The sequence below is a fragment of the Wyeomyia smithii genome, chromosome 3 (genome assembly GCF_029784165.1).
Source record: "Wyeomyia smithii strain HCP4-BCI-WySm-NY-G18 chromosome 3, ASM2978416v1, whole genome shotgun sequence".
NCBI lineage: Eukaryota > Metazoa > Arthropoda > Insecta > Diptera > Culicidae > Wyeomyia > Wyeomyia smithii.
In genome coordinates, this window is record NC_073696.1 from 100,586,742 (window position 1) to 100,611,602 (window position 24,861).

Consider the following 24,861-nt stretch of genomic DNA (forward strand, 5'->3'; position numbering starts at 1 on the left):
AGGTGGAGCGAGATCTGGCGGAGAGTACACGGTGTCCCAGGGATTGAAGAGCAGCAGCCAACCGAGTGAATTGGAGAAACTTTGTTTATCAGGCTATGTCATGACGGAATGCCAAATATATAAATGAATTAGTGTGTAGAAGATCTTATGGGTGATCCGCCTCTAGCCGATCGTACACACTTAATTTATCTCGGCAAACTTTCCAACAGCTGATCGAACTCGGCGATTTTGTTGCAGATGTCAGCAATATATTTCGACGAACATTCGGCAAATATATTGATCTACGGTAAACCAGCAAGCATTGACATTTCGTTTGCCGATGTTCTTGAATATTTTGCTTAAAACTTGTAGAATATTTCGCTGAATTTTGCATACATAAGTTTGATATAAATAAAAATCATTGACTTCCGTTTATTAATATTAGAGTTACAATTACATAAAGTTGAAAAACTTGAGAAGTGTACCTGATAAAATATTTCAAAATTAAAGTTCAATGAAAATTGCTATAATAACTCAAAGGTTTTCATCTAGTTGTGTTTGATAAAAATTTATCAACATTCGAACAAATATAAAGAGAAAAGTCTTTGAAGTTTGAATGTGGTTTGAAGCTTTCTATTAATCCTATCCATTCTGTTACGAATTCCCTTGTCAATTCTGATAGTACTAAATTAAGTTGCAAATCTAGCCAATCTAAGCTTAATGGTATATAATGGTATGAAAGGAATATGAACAAAATTATCAGAACCAAACGTTTACCGTAGCTTTTCGATCAGAAACCCCTCGTTGATTGGGATTTGATTTATCCAAATTCGCGGCTGCGCATGATTGTCCTAGCGTCATGCATATTTCTTTTTTTTTTGGAAAAAGGCTAGTTTTATCCTGCAGTTAACATTCCGATGCGGGGAAATGGGTGGTGAACTTCTCTCTCGTTTCCGCTAAATGCAGTTCTCGTTGTGTATCGATGCTAGTAAAACACAGCAGCAGCCGTCATTGTCAATGTGATAAGCGAACGCGACAGAAGCGAAAGTACTAATCACTTAAATGCAGTTTCCGATCATGTTCTGCTAAAACATTTTGCATGTCGTGCGTGCGTGGTGCGTGTGCTGCAAATTCCTGCAGGAGGACGACTCGACCGGATATCGCTTATTTCTTAGAAACGTGTGGAAAGGCTGACCGTGCCGTGTGTGTTTGTGTAACTTACCAAAGCTAAATTATACAGCAGTGGGATACAAATTTCCGAAAACGCAAGCTAATCTCGATGGAAAATTGATGAAAACCTCAAGTGGTGGAAAAATTATAGGTCACTCACATTCTCACACATTTCGCCTAGTATTATAGTTTTTCCTATTCTTGCGTTCGTCTTTAAAAGGGGTTTTCTCTCTTTCGCTCCATCGTCCGCACAAGGATATATTATACACGGACAACTCCTGCGGAGTGTTTCTTCTTTTCGATATCGATTAGTTCTCCCGTGATGGTTGTAGCGTGCGTATTTACAGTGCCATACCAATGCTGGGTAACATGTGATTAGTGAATGTTGGTAGATTGGTTGATCTAATGCTGATCAGATGAATCGAACTATATGTGCAAACTCTTATTGGACTTGATGTTTATGGGGAAAATGTACTTTTCGCAGTGCTATAGATTCGCACACATGCATACACACGCGTCAGTGTGAGGTATTTTGTTATGTAAAACCACCCCTTCAACCGATGGCTCACCATAACCTCATTTCAACATGTTTTCGTTCTGACATCCGCTCTCTCGTTTGCTTCACAACACATCACTGCACTAACCACATGGCTACGATGTACTTTATCTTATCCTGCGATGTTTGATCTACTACAATTTTCCTATTAGGCCGCAATTACTCAAAGCCGAATCTGTTATCTATCGCCAGAGTACTCCTTTTTGACGTTTCGAGAGAATTTCTTTTCCTTAGTAGCTCAATTATTGCTATACTTTTCTAAGTCTAGGACTGTGTTTATTCCTCTGTGCAACATACAGCTTTGGAAACCGGACCAGTTTCACACACGGTGATGGGGGTGTGCCCCCTGACGGGAGATGCAACCGCCCCAACGTTACATACCGTCAGTTTCTGATTTATACGGTACGGACGAAATCGAATTCCTCCTGGAAGAAATACGGGATCTCGAACCAGCCTGCTGTCAGCTAGAGGACATTCAAGTAGGTACCCTGTAGTCACAACGATATACATAGCTGTAAGTACAGTAGAAGTGAAGGTCGTTTTTCATTCAAAGCTAGTGACATTCTATCTACGATAATGCAGCTTCGTAATTGTTTTCTTCCTGTGCCCACGATTATTGATGTTGTGTTATCCTGTCTGTATCCAAAACAGCAGGATCAATATTTGATTTCATGCTGCAAATGAAAACTAAATTGGGAACAAACAATTTTGTGCATTTTATTGTTATTGTGCAACGGCTAGTATATTTGTTTTCCTCTGGAGGACGAATATACGGACAAATGATGCTGCTATATTGAGTGAAACAAGAGTGTGTGGGCTGGGGGTGGAACTTTGTACAGCAATTGTGAATATTAAGCTTTTCTTGTGTGACTGATAAAAACTTGGAAGTGGAAATTAACTTTTTTGGAACAGTTTTAGATGCAAAAAATTACTTTCCATTCTGAATTCCCAATGATTCGTGAAATTATTAGGTCTCTTTTGTGGGTAGAATAAAAAAGGTAGTTGCACCAAACATAGGTACTGAACCTATATTTCAAAAATTTGAATACCAGGTATTAGTGAAGGTGGAAATTTAATAGTATTCCTAAACATTTTTTTGCATATCAAGTTTTAGTATGTTCAATTAATAATAAGGATTTTTGATGTTCTAAGAGGTTGTCATTACCTACGTAAGCTTGACAGGTGTTATGAAAAATATTACAAGCCATTATGATCTGTATTAGTTCAGACTAGCAATACTCAGAGGGAGAGATAGGCGGAGAAAATGTTGTGAGCCAAACGAACTGTCAAAATCTGAACAAGAAAAGTAACGCCTCATTGAGAGGCAGAGGCAATCAGGTACAATAAAGGAAAAGTTCATTTTCAAACGATTTTCTTGTTCTATTGTTGAAACAAGAACTAAGGATGCTCAAAAATTGTATTATCACAGTGATTTTTTAATCGGAGACTCACAAACCTTTTGCATTATTGAAAAAAGTCAATTATGGTAAAAGTGTATAAAATCAAACATTAACATGAAATTAAACACCTTCACGGTTTTTGTGATGCACTTTATAATTCCCCTAAACTTTTATCGTCAACATCGGTTATAGGAATGAAAAAATTAGTCAACATTGCCCTTTGAGAAGGAATTCGGCACTTCTGACATGTGAAACCCAGTTGCCAAATTGTCGGTTTTTTGTTATCAACGCCTATCTCTTGCTCTGAGTATTTCTAGTTCAGATTTGCACCCGACGCACGTTGACTAGGCAAGCATCAATCAGGGAATGATAACTCCTCGTTGTCCTACGTCAATAACGCGGTTGTTTGTCGGATATAACCCTCTTTTTTCGACAGGGCTCAAAAATGGTGACTTACTCCCTTGACAATCATCAACTATTATCTTATCCTTTTCGTAAAGTAATATTTTGACCGTCAATAACACTTTTTTAAATTATTTGCTTTAAAGACTGGAGATTCGGTAAATGTTTTTTGTTTTTTATTTTCGCTTGTACAGTCGTCGTTCGATAACTGCAACATGTTTACATTGCGGTTATCGAATGCCGTTCGATAACTGCAACACTTAGCAAACAATTTAGAGAGGGGTCCGTCACTACTTTTTTTGTTTTCAATGATGTCGATATGTATTTTTTAATGGAATAGTTGCAAAAAATAGCAGAAAACTAAAATAGGCAAGCTTTTCGATTAATCAATTTGATATTCATATTTCCGCATCATAATGTATTGCTACTTTTCATAACCAATATGTAGGCGAAGATAAAGTTAATCACTACAATAGACAGTTTGCGAGACGTTTCTGTACTCAACTCATGAATGAAATTTTGACAGAAAGCTCGAAACCGTTGACATTACGCAGGTAAAAGCAACATCAATGTCAGCAGGATCCGTGGCACTTGTCAGTTCGTAAAATGGTCTATTTAACGCTAGGTCACAAAATATTACTAAATACTATGCACTGCCTCGCTGAGTAGTGAAAGCTAGCCAAACAATGCACCAGGGATTTTTTGTCTCTTATAATAATTACGGAAAGTGAACCACATAACATGGTAGTTTTGCTTCATTGATTAATAGTGGAGCTCCCACCTAGAATGAAGAGACAACAAGTAAATGAAATCCAAAAAAATATCGTGAGAAATGAAAGAGTCCTTTTGAAATGTTTCTAGAGATTCAACAATTTTCATTTTCGAATGCATTTAGAATCCCCTCGCGAGATCTGTCACTTCAATGTCAAATATGACTTTAACATCAGATTTGACGGATTGCGGTCCGATAACTGCAAAGTTGTTGCAGTTATCGGTCTTGCAGTTAAAAAGCGTTGCAGTTAAGGTGGAACGATATTGTGGTCTTTTCCTATACAATTTTGAGGTTAGAGTTTTTTTTTACTTTTGTAGTTTGAGCGTAAAAAAATCGGCTTTCACTAAATAAACAGCACTCATATTGCTACTTCAGGCATGCAACAGTTGTGAAAACAATTAATAAAAGTTTCATGTACGTAGTCTTTATAAATCAAGAGAAAATTAAATTGCAAAATTCGAGTTGATCGCGACCACGTCCCGTTTCACCTTGAAAGTCTTGCAGTTATCGAACGGCGACTGTACTTTGCGAGAAAATACGCTTGATAAACAGTTTTCGTAACATTAAATAAAGTTCTGTTTATTGAATTTCAGTCTCAACAAGTGTCTCGTGTAGTTTGATAGTTCTTTCAAAATTTATAAGAAAACAGCATTTATACGAATGCACAACATAAGCTAGTGAAATAAATTACGCTCAGGTCTTTTTTACGCGGGTTGCTTTTTTTATTACTGAAAAACAGTAAGAGTATCAACTTCATTTCAATCATGTTTTCCGTTTTAATGGAGTAATAGTTCCCAATTTAATAGAATTACATTACACGCATGTTTTGAATCATATTTAAAGTATTTTAAATTTTTAGTAAATCACCTAATAACGCCTGGTCATCGCGTTTTTATAAAAACAATAATTCGTAATAATAGAGTACCAAAACACGAATTTGCTTACTGTTATCGTCCGGAGTTGAACCGGAACCTCAAGGTTACAGAGTCCGCTTCTTCAAGCGAATGGTCATGAGTTCGAATCTCAGTAGAATCAGACCGTTCGCTGTCAAAGAGGGACTTTTACGCATGATTTTATTCTCAGGCTCCCCCCAACCTCCTCTTTGACCTTTCCCTCACGCTAAAATTGCAGAAAAAAAGTTGAATGAGAATACCTTTCCAAGCAGTTATAATTACCAATACTTGGCACGGTACCTAACGAAACAGCTTGGTAAAGATGAGCAGTAGAATCTATATATAGGCGGGTAGAGAGAAGGGTAAAAGTATAAAAATCCGTCACTGATCACGGTGTAACCTTCCTTTCCGTTATTAGACGTTAGAGATGCAGAGGTAAACTCGGTCTCTGGCAGCAACGATTGTGACACTTCCTTTTTTCCTCTTACTTAATCGACCGCAAGGACGTAGCCGGCGCCGTTATCGTTCTTTACAACGCGGCAGCTACTGGATTGTTGTACATTTAAGATGGTAAATAAATCCCAACTTCACAAGCTCAGATCAATCACGGAGGAGTAATTACGAAATGTGCGGTCGTGAAGCTCAAGCTTGAATTTGTCAAAAAATTTATTATTATAAAAATATACGTAGACATAATTTAATGGAGTAGGAGTTTAAGCTAAGTTTCAGTTAGTTTAAAGGAATTAAGAAACATGGAATTTTAGTCTACGTAAAATATGAACGGCTTTCAAATATGAATTCTCTGTTTACCCTTCCTCTCATTTCGACGCAAGGATTTTGAGATAGCTGGCAGCAGAGCAGGTGAGCTTTCAATCTCGCTCGAGTCACCGCTCGGCACCTGTACATCCTGGGACTCGCACGCACATTACCGTCAAAGAATAGGGAATACACCGCTACCGTGGGGCGTTGCGCTGCACTGCGACGCCTCACATCTAACTAGCCCCACTGGGATCGTAAGGATTCTACTAGTGGTGAGCATCGCACAATTGGTTTATGTTGGATATAAGTTTTTGTCAATAATATTATCTTTTTTTACCCATTTTAGATATCCTCTGCAGCATGTCTCGCTTGTGAATGCTCGGCTGGTACCGTACAAGTGGGCCTCTTTTTACTGCCATTGATTGGACGTTTAAGGTTAATGGTGAGTTATTCATTTCCTAAATTGATTAGATCCATTCAGGATAACGTAACAGAAATGTCATAAGATTATTACTCCAGTTGGCTGTTTGCGCTAATTTCTATTTGTGTTTAGATAGTTAAAAACTTACAACATGTTTGTTTCTCTTGATATTTCTGTATTTGTGGCCTTCATATCTTTTTGCCTTTCTCCTAGAAAGGTATAGCAATCACTGCAAAAACTAAAGGTATAAAAGTGCTCAAAAGGGGCGAATGTCGTATATCACTCGACTCAGTTCGACGAGCTGAGCATTTTCTGTATGTGTGTGTATGTGTGTGTGTAACGCTCTCCCAATCTCACTCGATTTTCTCAGAGATGGCTGAACCGATTCAATGAAATTAATTGCAAATGAAAGGTCTAGTTGCCCCATAAGACCCTATTCAATTTTAATGTAATCGGTTTTTTAGTTTAGAGGTTATGTATCAAAATGTAAAAATCACGAAACATCAATATATCAGAAACTACACAACCGATTTAACGAAATAAATTTCAAATGAACTTCTGAACTTGTGGTTCAGAAGTTACAGAAAGAAACGTGTTCTAGAGACTATTTAATCTCACTCATGTTTTTCAGAGATGACTGGACCGATTTTCATAAAATCAGTGTCATATGTAAGGTTTTGTTGCCCCATAAGACCCCATTTATTTTTTTTGCAAAAGGATTATTACTTTGCCTGTTATGTTTAAAAATGTGAAATCCAGCTATGAAAAGAAACATATTCCGAAGACTGCATAAACTTACTCATTTTTCTCAGAGATGGTTGAACCGATTTCTATAAAATTAGTGTCAAATGAAAGGTCTAGCTGCTTCATAACACTCTATTGAATTTTGCTGTAATCGGACTGTAACTTCGTCTGTATTGTATTGAAATGTGAAAATCACGAAACTTCATTATCTCAGAAACTACACAACCGATTTGAACAATATTGATATCAGATGAACGGGCTAGTTAAGGGTTAACTGATAAATTATGATTGAACACGTGGTTTCAAAGTTTGGTTGCCCTATACGTTTCCTTTTCATTTGATTAAAATCGAACTTAAGCAACCGTTATGCATTGAATTGTTAAAACAACGAAAGTCTATTATCTCAAGTATTACACGACTTATTTGACTAGTGTCATACGAACGAGTCATCTCTCAAACCTACAAATAGTTTGGGAAAGAAAAAAAATTCAAAGGCTATTCAAAACTATACCTGCTTTGATCAATATATATGGCCTCAACATCATTTAAATGTGATATCGTACTATTTGAACGTTCCCGGTATCGCTCGTGATTGAATTGTTCGAAATTAAGAGTCATTTCTTTTATTTCGCTATTTCTTGAGCACTAACATTACGTCAAATTTCATATTTAATACTCCAATTTCAACATCAATATTTCAGAACCCAATGAGTGAATGTACCTTTATCGGATTTAAGCATTCATGTAAATCTATTTTTACAAATAACAAGTTTGAATGAGAAAGGCTCAGTCTGACCGCTAGGTGGAATAATTTAGGTTTTCATGAATTTTTTACTGTTCTTTCTAATTTATGCCGTATGTAAATTTTAATTTAGAATTTAGAATTAGACATTAAAGTTAACAACTCTGGTTTCTCTTGAAAATCATTTTTTTTTTGTCAAAAGAAACTTTTTCATGTAAAATTCAATGTTATAGAGTTTATTTTTGACACGCGATTGTTCATTACAGTTTTGACCTAACGAATATTTTTCCTCAATTTCTCACTGCAACTTGAAGTAGGTAACAGTAAACGTTAACGATACAATAACCACAAACTCATCATAATTTTAAAATAAAAAACTAAAGTAGCCATGTTCGTGTATTTTCAGGTTTTTTGTGCTCTCTTTTCACTGTTAATAACTTGTTTGATGCTGTTTTTGGATATATCACACATAGCATTAATGTTTCCCTTTAATTGGGGAAAATTGGTAAGTACTTGTGCGTAACTAATGAATAGCGGAGAGATATTCGAAAACTTTTGCTTACAGAATGCTTGGATGTACCTGACAATCGGTTTACTATTTCTTGTTGGCTCGTCACTGCTACTCCACATGGTGTTTTTCGCGGAGGAATTCATGTGGGTGCCAAAGCATACGAAGGACACATTGTTCATATCAGCGGTATGCCCCTGGCGAAATTTTTATTATTCAGTTGTTCCAGATGTAAATAAATATGTTCTCTCATCCGCAGATAATCGGTTATGTGTGTTCAATTGAAGCTGTGATCCTGGCGGCTCTAACACGATGTCCCTCCCAGTATCGTCACGTAATCGACGATTATAGTGACATGTGCTTGGAAGAGCGCGAGCTCAGTCCGATCTGTAGTCACGAGCTTACAAACAATGTGAACAACGTCACTACCGACAACAATAATGGAAATGCAGTTAATGCAGGCGAGTTATCGAATCATCGGAATTATAACAAAGCCGAAACGGGTGATAACGTGACACCAATGTGTAACCAAAAAGCTTACATACCAGGTAAGTTAAATGCTGTTAGTGTTAATGTATAATTATTTACTTTCGGGAGACATTTTGGAGGATCTGACGCAGTGTAATGATTGTTGATTAATTGGCGAGAGATGGCGAAAGATGATCTGGGAGAGTACTTTGTAGGCTACGTTGAGAACCGTAATCGCTCGGTAGTTCTCACGTTCCAACTTGTCGCCCTTTTCATATATTGGGCATATTACTCCCTTCTTTCACTCCTCCAATAGCTGTTCTGTATCCCAGATGCTGACTATCAGCTGGTACATATAAGAAGTCAATTTCTCCGGGCCCAGCTTGATAAGCTCCGCTGTGATCCTTTCCAGCTGATTTGATGTTCTTGAGCTGCTTGATAGCACCCTTAACTTTATTTATCATAGGGGGCAGTATGTCTCCCTCATCCGCTGTGCTGACGAAGTTCCTCCTACCGTCTTGGTCCTCTGCCTCTGCGCCATTCAGGTGTTCATTGTAGTGCTGCTTTCACCTGTCGATCGCCTAACGTTCATCCGTCAAGATTCCTCTATCTTTATCCCGACACATTTCAGCTCGCGGCACAAAGCCTACGCGAGATGCGTTTAGTTTCTTGTAGAATCTACGTGTTTCTTGAGAACGATACGATGTTCCATTTTCTCACATTCCAGCTCTTCCAGGCGGAGCTTTTTGTCCCGGTAAAGATGGGTGTGTTGTCTTCGTTTTTGTTTGTATCGACTCACGTTATGACAGGTCTTTTGCCAGCCGTTACGTCGATTCCTTCCGACGAATCCAACAGCACCATCCGCTTCGTTGTCAATGGCTGCTTTCACAGTAAATCAGCAGTCCTCCAGAGGGGCTTCGGTTAGCGGGACGTCCGGGCGGTTTCCGTGCTGCTCCAGCAGCAAACTTTGGCGGGCTGATGTGGTGGGAGCTGCTCCTACAGCAGACTTCGGCGGGTGGTTTTCTTCGCTCTTTGTCACTCAACCGGGAGTAGCAAGGAATACAACATACTCTTACAGGCGAGTACACACACACCAGTCGTACTCGAATTCCGGCCCAGCGAAACAACCTTCGCTGACTAAACGTATTCGCAGAACAACCTTCGTTAGACACACAGGCACAAACTGCAAAAAAACAACAGTTAAACGCGCACAAAAACCAATACAAATCGCGATGTGTGTCCTAAACCGAGATCGAGGCTAGAAAAATTATTATCCCACAATGGCTGCCTCCGCTGCCGATCAAAACAAACCCCTTGAAACGTCGAAGTCAGCACTCAGTACACCAGGCTCCGTCATCCTTATGATACTAACGTTGAAAAAACGGCCTCTGGTCTTCAACTTGCACATTCTGTTGTCGATTGGCCACCACCCAATCACGCGTTTCTGCATTTTGCCCATCACAATGAAACCTGTGCCCAGCTTGTGTGTGTTGCCGCAGCTCTGGTAGATGGTGTAACCATCTCTGTACTTATGTAACGATTTGGTCGTTCCACTCTTTATTTTGGTTGCGAACCCTAAATTGTTTATTCCGTCCCTTTTGTGCTGAAAGATTATAGCTTTTTAACCGTCCTTGTGAACTTCGGTGCTCATAGCCAAGTCTCAAATCCGTGAAGTCGTGAAGTTTTCCCGTGGGCAAACGTACAAGCGACGAACCCAGTGACCTTTTGAAGCCCTTTTAACCAAACCAGGGTCACCAGAATTCACAGGAACGGTTAAAAGGCTGAAATCTTTCATATCTTTCCAGTTTGAGCACTGCGGCAAAACCTGTGTTGACCAGTGTTATTAATCCCCAATTTTCTAAACAAATGTCTTTTCTGACATTTAACTGTCAAAAAGCGGGAAGCGATGATAACGAAACCCAATAAGAAATATAAAGGTGCGGAAGAAGGAAAAGTTCGTCAGCATATTCACCTCACAACGAAACCCACCAGCTTCAGAAATGGTGAAAATATAAGAAGAGATACAGAAATTCAAATTGTTAACTTGTGATAACCACAGAGTAACACAGTTCGTCTTACTATACTTGATCTAGTGCTACGTCAAGGCTGCATGTGTGCACTTAGGCACAAACTTTTTACCAACTATCGTTCAGCATTTGTTTTGTTCATATTTTGATTTCTGTTTTCCAGTTGAACGTCCCGACCAATCATATAATCAACGTCCTACGCTAGGTAATATGCAGAAATCGAACAACCGTAACCGCCAAGGTTACCACTACCAACCAATTGCCTCAACCTCTCGGCAAAGTCCCACCTTCGTCCTGGACGACGAAGCAATTCCGGGACCATCGAACCGATCGCTCGACTACTCCAGCGCGTGATGATGGAGGGGATACCGGCTCTTCTGTTTTCTTTTTCCTTACGCAAGTAACAACAAAGTTTCACTGAAACTACCCTAGATCTTATAGGCTGTTTATGTTTGGGTTTGTTATTGGCATCGAATCGTTAATAAGTAAGTACAAACTAAAGATTTACCAGAATCCCACGGGTTCCGAAGAATGAAATCTTTCGTAGTAGACACATTTGAGTCCTAGTCTAGATGACGTTTCAGCTGACTGATTTTTATTTGGCACTTTAGGTATTCTGAATTGGTTTGTTGGTTTTTTAGTTCATGTTAATATTATCACACGGGGTCAAAACCAACTCACTTGAGAGTAGTTTGTACTGATAGTTACGAATATTGTACACATAGCTATTTTGTACATAGAAACGAATATTTTCCGTTAGAATACTAGCATTTCCGAACAATGGCGACATAATTCGCTGGCGTGGTGTTTTGGAGACGAAAAGAAGAGAAAAACAATAAAACGTATAAATTAAATTAATTTAGTAACTAACAGATTTCGTAAAGTAACGATAAAGTGAAAGAGTAATTGAAGTAAGTGAAAACGAAACGGTTTTTTGGAAATCCAGTTGTTTCAAGCAAAATTTCGACGCGACGAACATGAACAATGTATAAGTTCGAGTAAGATGTTTATAGGAACTACATATGAAATCTAGTCACAGGTTTTTAACAGATGAAAGCTGTAGATATTATAAAGTTCACGACTCATTGCTAATGGAAAATCATGAACCACGCAAATAATACAATAAAAGCAAGGATAGGCATAAACGTTGCATAGTCGGGAAAATGTCACATACTGACGATTAGGAAGAATACAAACCAACTGTGTGGGAATTTGTATACCTGCCTCTACCTTTTTTCAATCAAACTTAGCATAAACATATTCTAAGAATGATTCACACGGACACCTGTTTTGACACACCGCTAGTGTGCTGTCGATGTTGATGATCATTGTGAATTAGACTTGTTTTCTACTCATCTCAACGCTGAAACATTTTTCTAAATAGTTACCTGGTATCAGTTCTTACATTTAAGTCGCAACATCTAGCACAGTGGGTCAAAAAGCTACATTTAAACCTATACTCAAAGATTTCTCGCGCATGCAGATGGAAGTTCTTTTTTTTGCTAAGAGTTTGATTTAATTTAATAAAACAGTTCCTGTCGCATAGTTGACTGCCCATAAGAGCTGCAGTTGTAAGCATTTTTTTCATTAGAATATAGAAAGTTAAAAGATTGTTCGAAGGCAATATATTTCTACACATAGGTGCCCGATAGAGCAACGTGTAGGTTATAGTAGAAAAAAGAGAAGCTTGAAAACTTTACCCAGTTCATAAAAAACATGCGCCTCATCCGTCCTAGTATAACTATTTTATAGAACATTTTTCAAATTTAGTTTATATTTCCATCTATACATCTAAAACTCTCGGTTGAAACGATAGTGAAATATGCCTAACAGGGTCAGTTTTGGAGTATCTTATCTGCCGTCCATATTGAAGACAAAATATCCTTACATATACACAAACACTCTTACATACGCAACCGATATGTGGATTCATTACAAGGAGTGTTGTGAGCATCTATGTTTCTCTGGAATCCTATATTGCTTTGATTTCGGAAGCAGGGCGGGTTGAAAATTTTCGTTCATTGCTCGGTTATTCTGAGGGAAACCTTTTGATTCGAAATGCAATGAGATATGTTTTAAGACAATAAGTAGATTGAAATAAATCCAGCAGTAAAAATTGCTCTGCTTTACGAACCCACTGTGCAATGCAAACTCAATACTATATTCTGATGCCTATACTCTACTACTTGTATCGTTTAACATAAGTTTTCCAACTAAACGTAAAATCCAGATGGTATTAAGACGATCCCGAACGAGTGTTTCTACCGACCCATACAAACGAGTATTACTTTTACAACTTAAATTATTGTTACTCTTAATGATCTCTGCATAACATCCAGGGCTGAGCTATGCAGTCGTAGGCAAAAATCATCAACTATCAGTATGGTCGTCGTATGCTTTCTAATGTTGAATACCACAAAGTTTCTGGGCATACCTTTGGCGTAGGAACGGCAATCCGTTTCATTTGTGATTTATGTTGCATTGATTTTTTTCTTAAATTTCCATCATTCAACTTTCACAGATACCAAAACTAAATAAATGTTTTCAGTTGACTAGGCAGATCGTACTGTAAACCAAGTAATATCACAGACAAACAGACGTACCACTGTATACAAAATTCTAAGAAAATTGTGGTTCCGACTAACTTGTGCGACATCTACTGGACATATTCCTGGACATTCCGCAAAAGATACACTTTCAGCTTTTCTGCTGTGTATCTGAGCACGGTGCTCGAATACTGTCAACTAAGTTCAAAGGAAAAGGCACATTAGCGCCATCACCGCTGCGGCGGGAATATTCCGCATAACTGAAACTCATTTGAATTGACCGTTATTTTGATCCACGCAAATAAATCTCGTGGTACGTCTGTTTGTCTGTGGTAATATTATGGTTACTATATTACCAAATTACTAGTTTGGCGGACTGAAAACCCACGAAACTGGCAACCGATATTATCGAATCATTGGGCAGCACATTGGCATTCTTGAAACTAACGAGTTCTATTTTCGAACAGATTTTATTTTGTAATGTAAACAAGCTAGAACTATACTCTGCAGTACTACATACAAAACAATTCTCACGTCTTTTCAACAGGAAAAATCACGTAAACTGCCGTATAGTGATTCACATGCCTCTCTTTCATTTCGCCCACAGAGATTCTAAAAACCTTCGAGTTGGTGCGAAAAATGTTATTAAACAGAAAATCTTGCAAAAGTGTTTTAGAAAACATTCAATCATTATTGGCAACTGACGGGCAGACCTGAAAAAATTAGCATGCAAGTTCAGAATTCATCAATTTTGAAGATTTTTGTAAGTTTAATTTGAACAATTCAAATTTGAGCTCAAGTGTGAAAACCCCTAAAATGAAATAGTTACCGCCGGGGATAACAACTAACGAGAGTTTTTGTAAGTTTTCGTCATTGTTGAACTACAGACAGATGGTTTCCCCATACGAGAGCTGTCACAAACGCACAACGGAATAATCAAAGTTCAAGTATGGCCAACCCAAATTTACAGCGACTCTCGAAAGAAGAGGAAAGCAACGACAGACATCTGTATAGTTAGACGACTTTGGCATGCTATTTTACGAAATACGCAAAGCTATTGTTTTTATCTAACATCGAGAAACAGATATTAGATTAGTGTTCATATTATTCCCAAAGCGCAGAACACTTTTTCCTTGACGCTACACGCCACATAGTAAATTAAAGGCTTTAACACGGAAGTGAAACATGGTTAGACTATCTAGAAGTTGATCAAAGCATTCTGATACGTAGAGTGTCCCACAACTGACAAGAAGAAAAAGTCGACTTACTTTCACAAAATCACAAACAATACGGATGTAAATATAGTTTTAGATAGTTTTGAAGAAGGTTGTAGAAAGATTTATATAACTACAAAGAAGAAGAATAACATACCAATAAATAGAAAGAACTACTGCCAAAGAATTATCCTGAAACGATAGTCGTCTTTAGTGATAGCAATGAAAATTAAAAGCAAGAAACACGTACGAACCTTGTTTATTTGATGCAACTTTTAACTTACTTAGAGTAAATTTTGAACCTCGAAATAAATATTAATTTAGTTAATGTCATTGGATGAGAAGAACCTGAAATATGTAAAAATGAAACTCGCTTCTCTGCACAAGCACAAAAGCATTTCTCAACTTTTGTATTATCTTTGCATGAAAAAAATAAAAAAAAAACAAACCGCAAACATCAATTCTCTTTTCCTTTCAATTTTATAAATGTATAATCAAAACTACAATCTAAAAAAAAGCGAATATTCCATTTACATACCATAATTTTACAGGGTACAGAAACAAAATTCCGTTTCAAATGTGATTTGAACATTTATACTGTAAGCGAACAAAAACAAAATCATTAGAAATCGATCATAGTCCCGTTTGTTCAAAAATACTCACTCATTCAGTGTAAAAAGGTGACTGGTTATTTGAACTATTTGAAAACAGAAAGGCAATTCAATATTCAAACATATTACGGTTTTGACACAGCAAACGGTGTAGATAGAATTGTTATATATTAAATCATGGCAACATCGTACTAATAAAACATAAAAAATAGGACAAATCGACATTCACAAAAACCTGCCAGATAAAAAAGAGAAAGGAAAGAAAAATCATCCTCACACTTCTAACGAAAGAAGGTGTTTGCAAATTCCTCAGTACCAAAGAACGGTGACAATAGTATATTTTTGTTAACAGAAATTGTTTGTCTAGAAAGTAAAAGCATTCAGAAGCTCTCGTTTAGAATTTTTGTGTCTAAAATAATACTTTTCCTCAACGTCAAATTTCTCATCCTCTTCAAAGTAGAGCAAAATGACGTTATCTCCTGGCCCGCAGAAATCGAGTTTTTCTTTCTTATCACTAGGTAAAACTTTTAATTATAATACTAATGTAGACTTTCTAGGCAATATTAAATTTCTTTGATTTTCAATTCCTTTTTCTTCACTTAAGGATTGCATAATGCACCTGGATGCTTCAGAATTGATCGCATCAATAATTAGACTATGGTATGAACCTTTTGCACAAAACACACACACGTACAGCTCGGAAACGTCTTTTAGTAATGCTGTCAAATTGTTGAAACCTGAAATCGCGGACGAAGAAAAAAAAAATATTATAAAAGACCTTTCGCTTGAAAAAAGGACAAACGGACGCTGAACAGAGGTATTAAATCAACCCAAAAAAAGTATAGCAAAATATTTTAACTTGAAATGGCAAGCAAGCGAATCCAGAATCATTGTATGATTAGACAATTCAACATTCCCAAAATAAATGTTGTTTTTTATTACTTTTTCAATTTGGCTAAACGAGAATAGAAAACTGAGAATATATCCAGTTAACTTGAGCAAAAAAATCACGGTCAAGTGGTAAAGACTCCAACAACACGAATTCGCATTCCGTTTACTGGGTGAACCTGTTGCTAGGTTTTGAAGTAGAATACTTCTGTCAGGAAGTTCGGCTACATAGGGATGTGAAATGAAAATCTAAAACCGAAAAAAGTGAAAATCGGTTGGTATTCGATGGAAGATTGGAAAATCTTCTAAGATTCTTTCCAAAATAAGATAATTGTAATTTTATTATTCACACTATTGTACTATTGAAAATAGTCAAGCCTTGTCAAAACGAAAAATTCGACCTCTGATTGGTCGCTATATGCTTGCTTCCCAAGCACGGTCGACAGGATCATATACCTTGCAATTGAAAACATGCTATTTGGCCTATATAAGAGCCTGTTTCAGCCGGAACCGCTCATAATAGTTCTAGACAGCGACAACAGCAGTCGTCCTTCCTTAGCAGCAGCACTAGCCCTGTGGTTGGTCACCACGTCTCAGGAGCAGCACGGTTTTTCTCAGCGTGTGTCGCCAGACAGCCATTATTCCCCCCGTGTTGGGGCAGCATGAAGATTGCCATCAGGAAATCCAATTTTGGAAATCAAAATGCCTTTTTCAAGGCAAATAAACAAGTCATTGAAAGTTAATATTTTTTGTCAACGCAAGCAAGCATTCTGTGTTGCATCCTAGCAATTTAAATCTGTCGCACCCGTCGAATTTACTGAATGTGAAATAGCTTCCACAGTGCATGTTGTCCGTGTATCTTAATTCCCCCAATGTTAGGGCAGCTCAAAAGTTGTAATCAGTAACCGATTTTCTACCGCAAAATGCTTTTTTCAAGGCAAATAAACAAATAATTGAAGGTTAATAATTTTCTGGCATCAACACAAGCAGACATTCTGTGCGGGATGCAATCAAATTCTGTTGTAGTTGTCTAATTTTTACTTTTACTTTATTTAGTAAACCCCCCACTGTAGAGGCAGCGCAAAGGCTGCGATCAGCATGACCAACTTTGAATAACAAACGGTTAACGTTTATTCACTAAAATTTCATCCAATTCAAAACAGGTTTTGAAGTAGAATACTTCTCTCAGGAAGTTTGGCTACATAGAAATGTGAAATGAAAATCTAAAACCGAAAAAAGTGAAAAATATGTCCAATTTCAAATGCTAATAAATCGGTTAGTATTCGATGGATTTCCTTCGTTCCTGCAGCAATAGATTGGAAAATCTTCTAAGATTCTTCCCAAATGAAGATAATTGTAATTTTATTATTCAAACTATTGTACTATTGGAAATAGTCAAGCCTTGTCAAAACGAAAAATTCGACCTCTGATTGGTCGTTATATGTTTGGCCCAGCTGATGCAGGGACAGCGGATACCAATGGCAGCGTATAGCAGCCACAACTGTGGCATGGTTACGGTTAGCGCAGCAGTTGCAGCGGATATATCTGAAAATTGAATGAAAATTGCAGTTGCAGCAATCGGTCTTTTTCAAGGCTACTGTATGTATTTGTATTTAATATTTGTAATGTAAAATCTAGAAAATCTATAACGAGCGTCTTAGCAGAGTGATTGAGATCAATCAAAGAAATAGTTATCGGTTTCCGTTATACTCTACTAAATTTAGTAGAGTATAACGGAAACCGATAACTATTTCTTTGATTGATTTGTAATGTATTTGGAAAAGCATAATGAATGGTTATTAATAAACTGCAACTGAGGTTTGATGCTGCTGCAAATGCACAGCAGTGTGATGTTTATATACGAAACAAATCCGATTTCAAAATGACTGACACGCAAGCAACCGGGTTATCTTTCTTGTTAAAGTATTCTACTTCATCCTTGCGGTCGTGGCTTTGCACACAACCTTCCTGTGATTTTTTTTAGAAGAATGTACATGTGACTGTCAAATTACCTATAGAACCGGTGTATCTTGCATAAACCGATAATATTTTGACGTTTATTCGCTCACACAAGCAACAGTGTTTCTCTTGCCCTAACTGGTTAACCAGCAAATTGATTTTTATTTTGCTGTACGCGTTTTTCAATAGAGTGAAGGTGAACCTTTAACACACAGCTCGTTTTGTATGTTCAAATTATTATTTGATTAATTTACCACATCACTCCACCGTTCTCTCCATTTCTGAATTGTAAAATTCGCGCAGATCATCTGAATGTCCCCTCATAATAAAGGTTATCTATTAGCAACGTAAATTCATTTTTGGCATTTTTAAATTCTTCTTTTTAAGTTCTTGAACTCTCTGGTGCTAGTGAGGATCGAAGCAAGCTGTGATCAAGAACGGACGTGAAAATGTTTCTCGTCGGAATTTTTCATCGTTTTTTTTCAAGTTTTTATAAGTTATATATTTTCTATCTGGAAAAGTGATGTGTCTACGTTTATTGAATGAAGGCCGCTGTTGTTTCGGTGTGAATTCCGAGTGTTTGATTTGAATCGCGATGAAGTGTTCCGAGGATTGTCGAGTACGGTTGGGGATAGTGCAATAATGTCGACGTATTTTATTTAGCCTTCCCGTCGCGTAATCGTTAAATTTTAAGTGCAAAGGGTGGAGTAAAAGGTAATACGAAATATGGCGGTTTCGTATTATCGGTGAGAGTGGCGTCAATGTTGAAATCCGTGAAAGATTCGTGCAATTTTGTGGCTAATTTGTGAGAGCTGCATTTCTTTTTCGGTGGCGGAGCACGTTTCCCGCTAGCCCTTGCCTTGTCATAAGTGTGTGTGTGTGAGTAAGTGCAAGGTGAACAAGGAAAAGCGAGAGAAGTGCGAGTGCAGGATGACCGTTGCTTTGCGTGCGGCACTTTCTCGCACTAGCATGATAGTTCAGAGAGGACGCGGGAATTAAAGGATAAGTATTAGTGTTGGTCAACCCGGTGGCATCACTGACGTTTACGTACAACATAAGTGAAGCCAGCATTAGCTGGATCACTGGATCAATTTTACATGCAATTTGACAGCTGATTCATCGAAACAAGAAAAAAAGCATTGTTCATACGTGCACACAGTGTCGGTGTTCAGCGGCAGTGTACTTACGTGTTGTTTTCGGATGATATGTTTATTACACATAACGTCGAGAGGTTTACTTGATAAAACAAAAAATAAATGCGTTGCATTGTTATATAATGTACACAACGTTTGCTCTTGCCGATTGCGAATGGCGGTGTTTCTTGCAGGTAGCTGGCGAACGTGCGATGATTAAAGAATACCATCTCAATGTATGTGTAAAAGAGAAAGCGTATCAATGCCTGTGTGTTTCAAATTTACAAAGCTAAGCCAAGCTATTTTTTAATATTTAAATTGATTCAAGCCGCATAACTCTCTACAACATATATTATGCTTTGCTCGTCACGCTTACACTGCTGTGTGAACAAACCTTCAAGAACATAAATGAGACTAGCGCCACTGTCTTTCACGGCAGCTTCAGGAAACAAGACCGATGCCACCGGGTTGGTGTTGGTGACGTTCTGCCTGTGTTTGTTGTTTGATTTGCATGGCAAAAGGAACCAATGTTTTTTTTTTTGTTTTTTTCTCTGCTTTCATTTTGAGCAGTTTTATGCCCTTGTTTTATGATTTTTCTAGCTTTTGAGTAAATACTGAAACACATAGACAATTTTTAATTTAATTAAGTAGAAATCTTGTCGGTTAGCATGGCAAATAAATTTTGTTGCGATTATTTTGGCATTTTGCTGAATCTAATTGGTACTCGGTCTTGTTGGATATGCATATTTGCATTTTTTGGAATTTTCTAGCTATGAATGCATGAAACTTTGCCAGTTTTTCATACTCAGTAGGTATCTTCGCTTCATTATTCAAGAAGTAAGTGGTAATCAACGCGAAATACCGTGTCTCCGCGTATGCGTCGGTAAGAGGGAATAGAGCGGTCGCGCATAACTTTCCGGGGTAAACGTGTTTTCGGCCCAGGTGAGCTTTGCTCGAATATGGATTTTCGGTGTGTTGTGACTTCCGAGGTGAACCAAACCATTTATTCGCAGACTGTCCACCCGTAGGTTCTATTCCAGCACGCAGTGATTCGGAGTAGGTTCCGTTCGTTCGATAAATATCGTAAATAATTAATCGCGACAAAACATCGTAATTAATCGCCACCAAATATCGCAATTATTTGCAATTAATATCAGGATTATACGCGACTCGTCTGTCAACGCACACATCCTTTTTTTTCTTTTTCTTTCTTTTTTCGTTCGTTTCAAACGGCGATGGCCAAGCAAATAGGCCGTTTTTGAAGTTCTCTTGCTGACCGCTTGCAGTATGTGTTGAGGGCCTATATATTTACTTTTTTCTTGTTTTTGGTTAATGCATATATGGTTGCTTCGTAACATTGTGTAGTCAGCTGAGATAAATCAATGAGAGATACGTTTCGGTAGTTGCATAATGACTTCATAAACAGATTTTCGAATATTTGAGTCTGTCTTGATTGGGTTATAGGTCCGGTATTCTTGCGTGCGCTTTAATTTTGCGGTGTTGCGTCATCAACCGGAATGGGTTCGGATCGCGTTATGATTTCCGTAAAAGATGTAATGGACTCGTACGCGCGATATTTGGCTCAGCGCATCGTTTACCAAAACGAAATCTGCTGCAAATCTTACCCTTTTCTCCAACATCCCAGTGATTTCTCGTGGAAGTGCAGAGGTGTTCTCAGCTTCCAATAAAGCGAGTATCACGTCAACATATTCCTATACACACTCCTGCTTTGACCTGCATTCGGATGCGGCCGGCGCTGGTATTGCCTAATATAAAGATTAAGGTCACCAGTTTTTACACATTGAGGATGAATGTTAATCCCAAGCATCATCTATTGGTTCTCTGCGTAATTACAGCTGATCTGGCAATAACGAAGTAGCAACCGCGGGCGGTCAATCATGCTCATGCTCATGCTCATGCTCTTGAACTCTCTGGTGCTAGTATATTTTCAGTAACTAAAGGTCTAACCAGCTTCTCTCGCCTTGAAATCCATATGGTTTTTGGATAACCCCAGATCACCCCATCACAACCACAATTCAAATTCACGCAAGTTAATTACAAATGTTCATATTGATAGATTATTTAAAAAAATAATACAGAATATCTTCTAACATAATAAGCAAACTTCGAAGTCTGCGAAAGACCTAAATATTTCGTAAGTAAGAGTTCTGATTGAATTTTGTATTATTTTCAATTTAATAGTAATACAAGAACGATTACTCTAAAACGAACAGTAATCGACTACTTTGTGTTAAGTTCGTATGTCTAAACGTTAATTTGTGAGAGTTATATCCCTTGTACCTACTTCACGTATAGACATACGACCATATCACAAACTACTCCAGAGCTCTTCCTCACCTTATCCATTTCCACATTAAATATCATCATGATTGGCAAATCCGATTCTGAAGGGCAATTTTTCAGCGAGTTTCATCTTACACGCTGTCAAGTCGACAGTTATCGCTGTCAAAGGCTTTGATGGATATTTGCTTGCGCAGCATAAATTTGTGCGAACGGGTAGGAAAATAAAAACACAGGAATCGAGTATGTAGCAGGAGCTGCAATCAATTTGCTTCTGCTCGCCGCGCTTTCGACATCTTCGCGAAAACTATCGGTGTGACTTTAATTCGCGAAACGTGTGGTCATTGATTTTTTTTCTTAGTATTCGGTGAACAGACAAGTGAAAACTTGGTCACAACAGTTTCAGTGAAGGTGTTTTTCGGTACTCGTTTGGGACGATGGCTGATATTTATGCGAAAGAAATAAGTGTAATATTGCTTTGTACTTGTAAAATGTTGATGTGTTGATGTCTTTTCCTCGGCTATTTGTGGTGAATGTAACTAATTGGAAGAATATAAAAATGGCACATAGAAAGTGAATATACAAAAGAGTTTATACAAGTTTCAGATATTGTCCAAATGCTTTGATTTTCGCTTGAGTCTGCAGGTCGGGAAATCATACTCTAGTCAGTAATCAGGCGTATTCTATACATGTATACGCTGGAGTACAAGACCTGCAGTTAATGTGTGTAAGCAAAGTAGTTACAGCTGATATGAATCTCTAAAGTATCTATATGTTGTAAACAATAGCACAGGAAGAAGACCAATAAACCTAGAAATCTTAAAATTCAGACGGTGTCTGTGCGGTGCCACACTGTGTGGCAGGGTTTCTGTGTTCAGTTTTTTTAGTTTTCCGCTAATGTGTGCGCTTGTGAATGGAGAAAGTGGTTGAATGAAAAAAAAGAAGGAAATAATGTCACGCCGCATGAATCTAATCGGGGTATGTGCCGTCAGTGGTTTGTGCATTTTACTTCTATTTGCAAGCCACCGGTTTACGTCGAACAGCTATGCGACAGAGTATTTCAAACCACGAGAACGGAACGCCAATCTGCGGCTGTTAAATGCTCATAAATTCTATGGGTAAGCATCACGGATCGACAGTGCTAGTGTATTTTTTTGGGAAAATAGATTCAAAAATGAAGGTCAAAAAGCGCTTGCGAAGTTTAGTTTTTTTTTGCTGAATCAAACAAGTAGTGCTTGTGTATAAATGCATTTATAAAACAAGTCTTTTTTGCTGTTTTCCACGGGGGGTTCAACGCAAACTAAGAAACTTTACGCTACACTATCTAGCTGACCTAATCATAGACAATTTCAATATTAAATTTTGGTTTAAGTTTCGTGTTTCATTTTTTAATATATAGACATGACCTATATTATTATTATACTACTAAAATATAACAATTCTAAAATCATGATGATGATCTCCGAAAGCCAATTGACTTGAGACAGTTTATTTTATGTTTGACTCGCCAACACTATAGTCGTAAGAGCTTCTGTTTGCGCTCGCTATTCTGCGTTTTTTCTTCTACGTGTTGTTTTCAGCCTCGCGTAGGTTGTAGATAAAAATAATTTTAACACTTTACCAAGCGACTGAATGAGAGCATAGAGATATTTATGCTGCAGCCTGTCACTTATAGTACGTGAATACCGTCCGCTTTTTTACAGATCAAAACCCTACAACGCAGGCTCTTCGTATGACACGAATCCGATCATCCCGACGCCGCATAATTCCACCATCACGATCGATGATATACTCAACTATCAACGATCGCGCATCGCGGATGAAATGGCCGAATTCGAATATCCCAACGGACTGTATAACAACGAGGCCACCAAATTGGCTGATTTAACCCCAGAAACCGACGGACAACCGGTGCGAAGCATTATTGTCACTACCTGGCGTTCCGGCTCCACTTTTCTGGGGGACATTCTGAATGCGATGCCTGGCAACTACTACCATTACGAGCCGCTGCTGGACTTCGACATCGTTCAGATCCGCGGCCCGCCAAACGACCGGATCGCGGTGCACAATCTGAAGCATCTGCTCAAGTGCGATTATACCGAAATGGAGAGCTATCTTGAGTTTGGTAAAACTCACAATTACCTCTTCAGTCACAACACCCGCCTGTGGCGACACTGCCGGCTCTTTCCGCAGTTCTGCTACGAGCCGAAGTTCCTAGGACCGTTCTGCAAGCTGTTCCCACTGCAAAGTATGAAAGTGGTGCGCCTCAGGGCATCGCTGGTTACGCCACTGCTGGAGGACAAAAGGTAAGCGTTTCTGTTCACTCTCGACTTCAATGTCTCCTCATACCCACAACTGCCAGACCTCAACGATAATAGTTGTTGGTTTTTTGGTTATGTAAAATTTGTGTTTGTGTGTGTGTTTTTTTTTGTGGAGCTAAAAGGGCGCTGCACGACTACGCAATACCATGTCAATCAGCCACCAGAATCTTGAATTGCGTGACCAATATTTTCCTTTCTGATAATGCAATTCATTTTGGCAAAATAAGTGCACAGTCATTTCAATGATATCGAAACTTTAATGGTAATTTCTTTTTATTCGTTCTGAATGCACAGTTGCGTATTTTCACACATTTATAATTATACAACAACAGATTTGAGAATGTGAATAATATTTGATATTTAATTGAAAGAATTCGAGGGAACGGTATATTTCGATGGAACCCATTTTAGAATAAATAAGAATCTCTTCTATCAGTATTTTTTGTAAATTTGTTTTATACATACGGCTTATAATATGTAGTATTGAAAATAGTTTTGCCAATAGTCAGTGGCGAAATCATCTTTTTATAAAAAATGTGAGAGTCAATTGCACTAAATCTATCCATTTTTTCAAATTTGGTTGGAACTATACTCTTAGGGGCAAGTTTATATAATTTGCGAGGGTTTCACCTCGACCTCCACCTAATTGACCTATTTGAAGGTGACACGTATGAAAATTTTCCTCATGGGTGTCACCCCCTAAACGGTGACACCCGGGGCGGACCACCCCCTCCCCCTCTCCCACGCTACGCTAGTGCCAATAGTTAATCACAAGTATGTATGAAAATATTAAGAAAAAAATTATCTAAACTGCCCATAAATGCATAACAGTCCCATGTAAATTTTCAACACTTTTGAGATAAACCTCAGAAACTTCTTTACATGACGTGTGCTCTCAAAATATCACAGAAAAGCTATGTTTGTTTCTAAAATGATGATAAAAAAATATAAATTTTGGTCAGTCCCACGTTACAAAAAACAGGCTCAGAGCTGAAAATAGTAGAAAATTATAATAATCGCATACCAGTCCCCCCTGCATTTTTGTCG

The 24,861-nt window shown here is 38.0% G+C and overlaps 2 protein-coding genes across 5 annotated transcripts in view; both read left to right on the plus strand.

Moving 5' to 3' along the window:
• Nucleotides 1-889: 889 nt before the first annotated feature.
• LOC129728390 (uncharacterized) lies at nucleotides 890-16,153 on the plus strand. 2 transcript variants are annotated; one of them, XM_055686827.1, is made up of 8 exons: nucleotides 890-1,300; nucleotides 2,005-2,184; nucleotides 6,006-6,203; nucleotides 6,278-6,373; nucleotides 8,245-8,343; nucleotides 8,404-8,535; nucleotides 8,606-8,894; nucleotides 11,005-16,153. In XM_055686827.1, exons 2-8 carry the CDS (start codon nucleotides 2,062-2,064, stop codon nucleotides 11,193-11,195), a joined length of 1,128 nt encoding a protein of 375 aa, XP_055542802.1. In that variant the 5' UTR covers nucleotides 890-1,300; nucleotides 2,005-2,061; the 3' UTR covers nucleotides 11,196-16,153. The 2 variants fall into 2 exon arrangements, with proteins under 2 accessions (XP_055542802.1, XP_055542803.1); XM_055686828.1 differs by lacking the exon at nucleotides 890-1,300 and adding an exon at nucleotides 1,313-1,676.
• Nucleotides 16,154-21,668: 5,515 nt separating this feature from the next.
• LOC129729516 (carbohydrate sulfotransferase 5) overlaps nucleotides 21,669-24,861 on the plus strand; it is a 61,350-nt gene continuing 58,157 nt past the window's right edge. For 2 of the 3 annotated variants that reach the window (XR_008728685.1, XM_055688144.1), the window contains exons 1-2: nucleotides 21,669-22,611; nucleotides 23,197-23,799. Coding sequence is in view for 2 of the 3 variants with exons in the window: in XM_055688144.1 (XP_055544119.1) it covers nucleotides 22,424-22,611; nucleotides 23,197-23,799 (791 nt within the window). In the remaining variant the exon portion in view is untranslated. The remainder of the gene's footprint in view (nucleotides 22,612-23,196; nucleotides 23,800-24,861) is intronic. The other variant, XM_055688145.1, reaches the window with a different exon arrangement.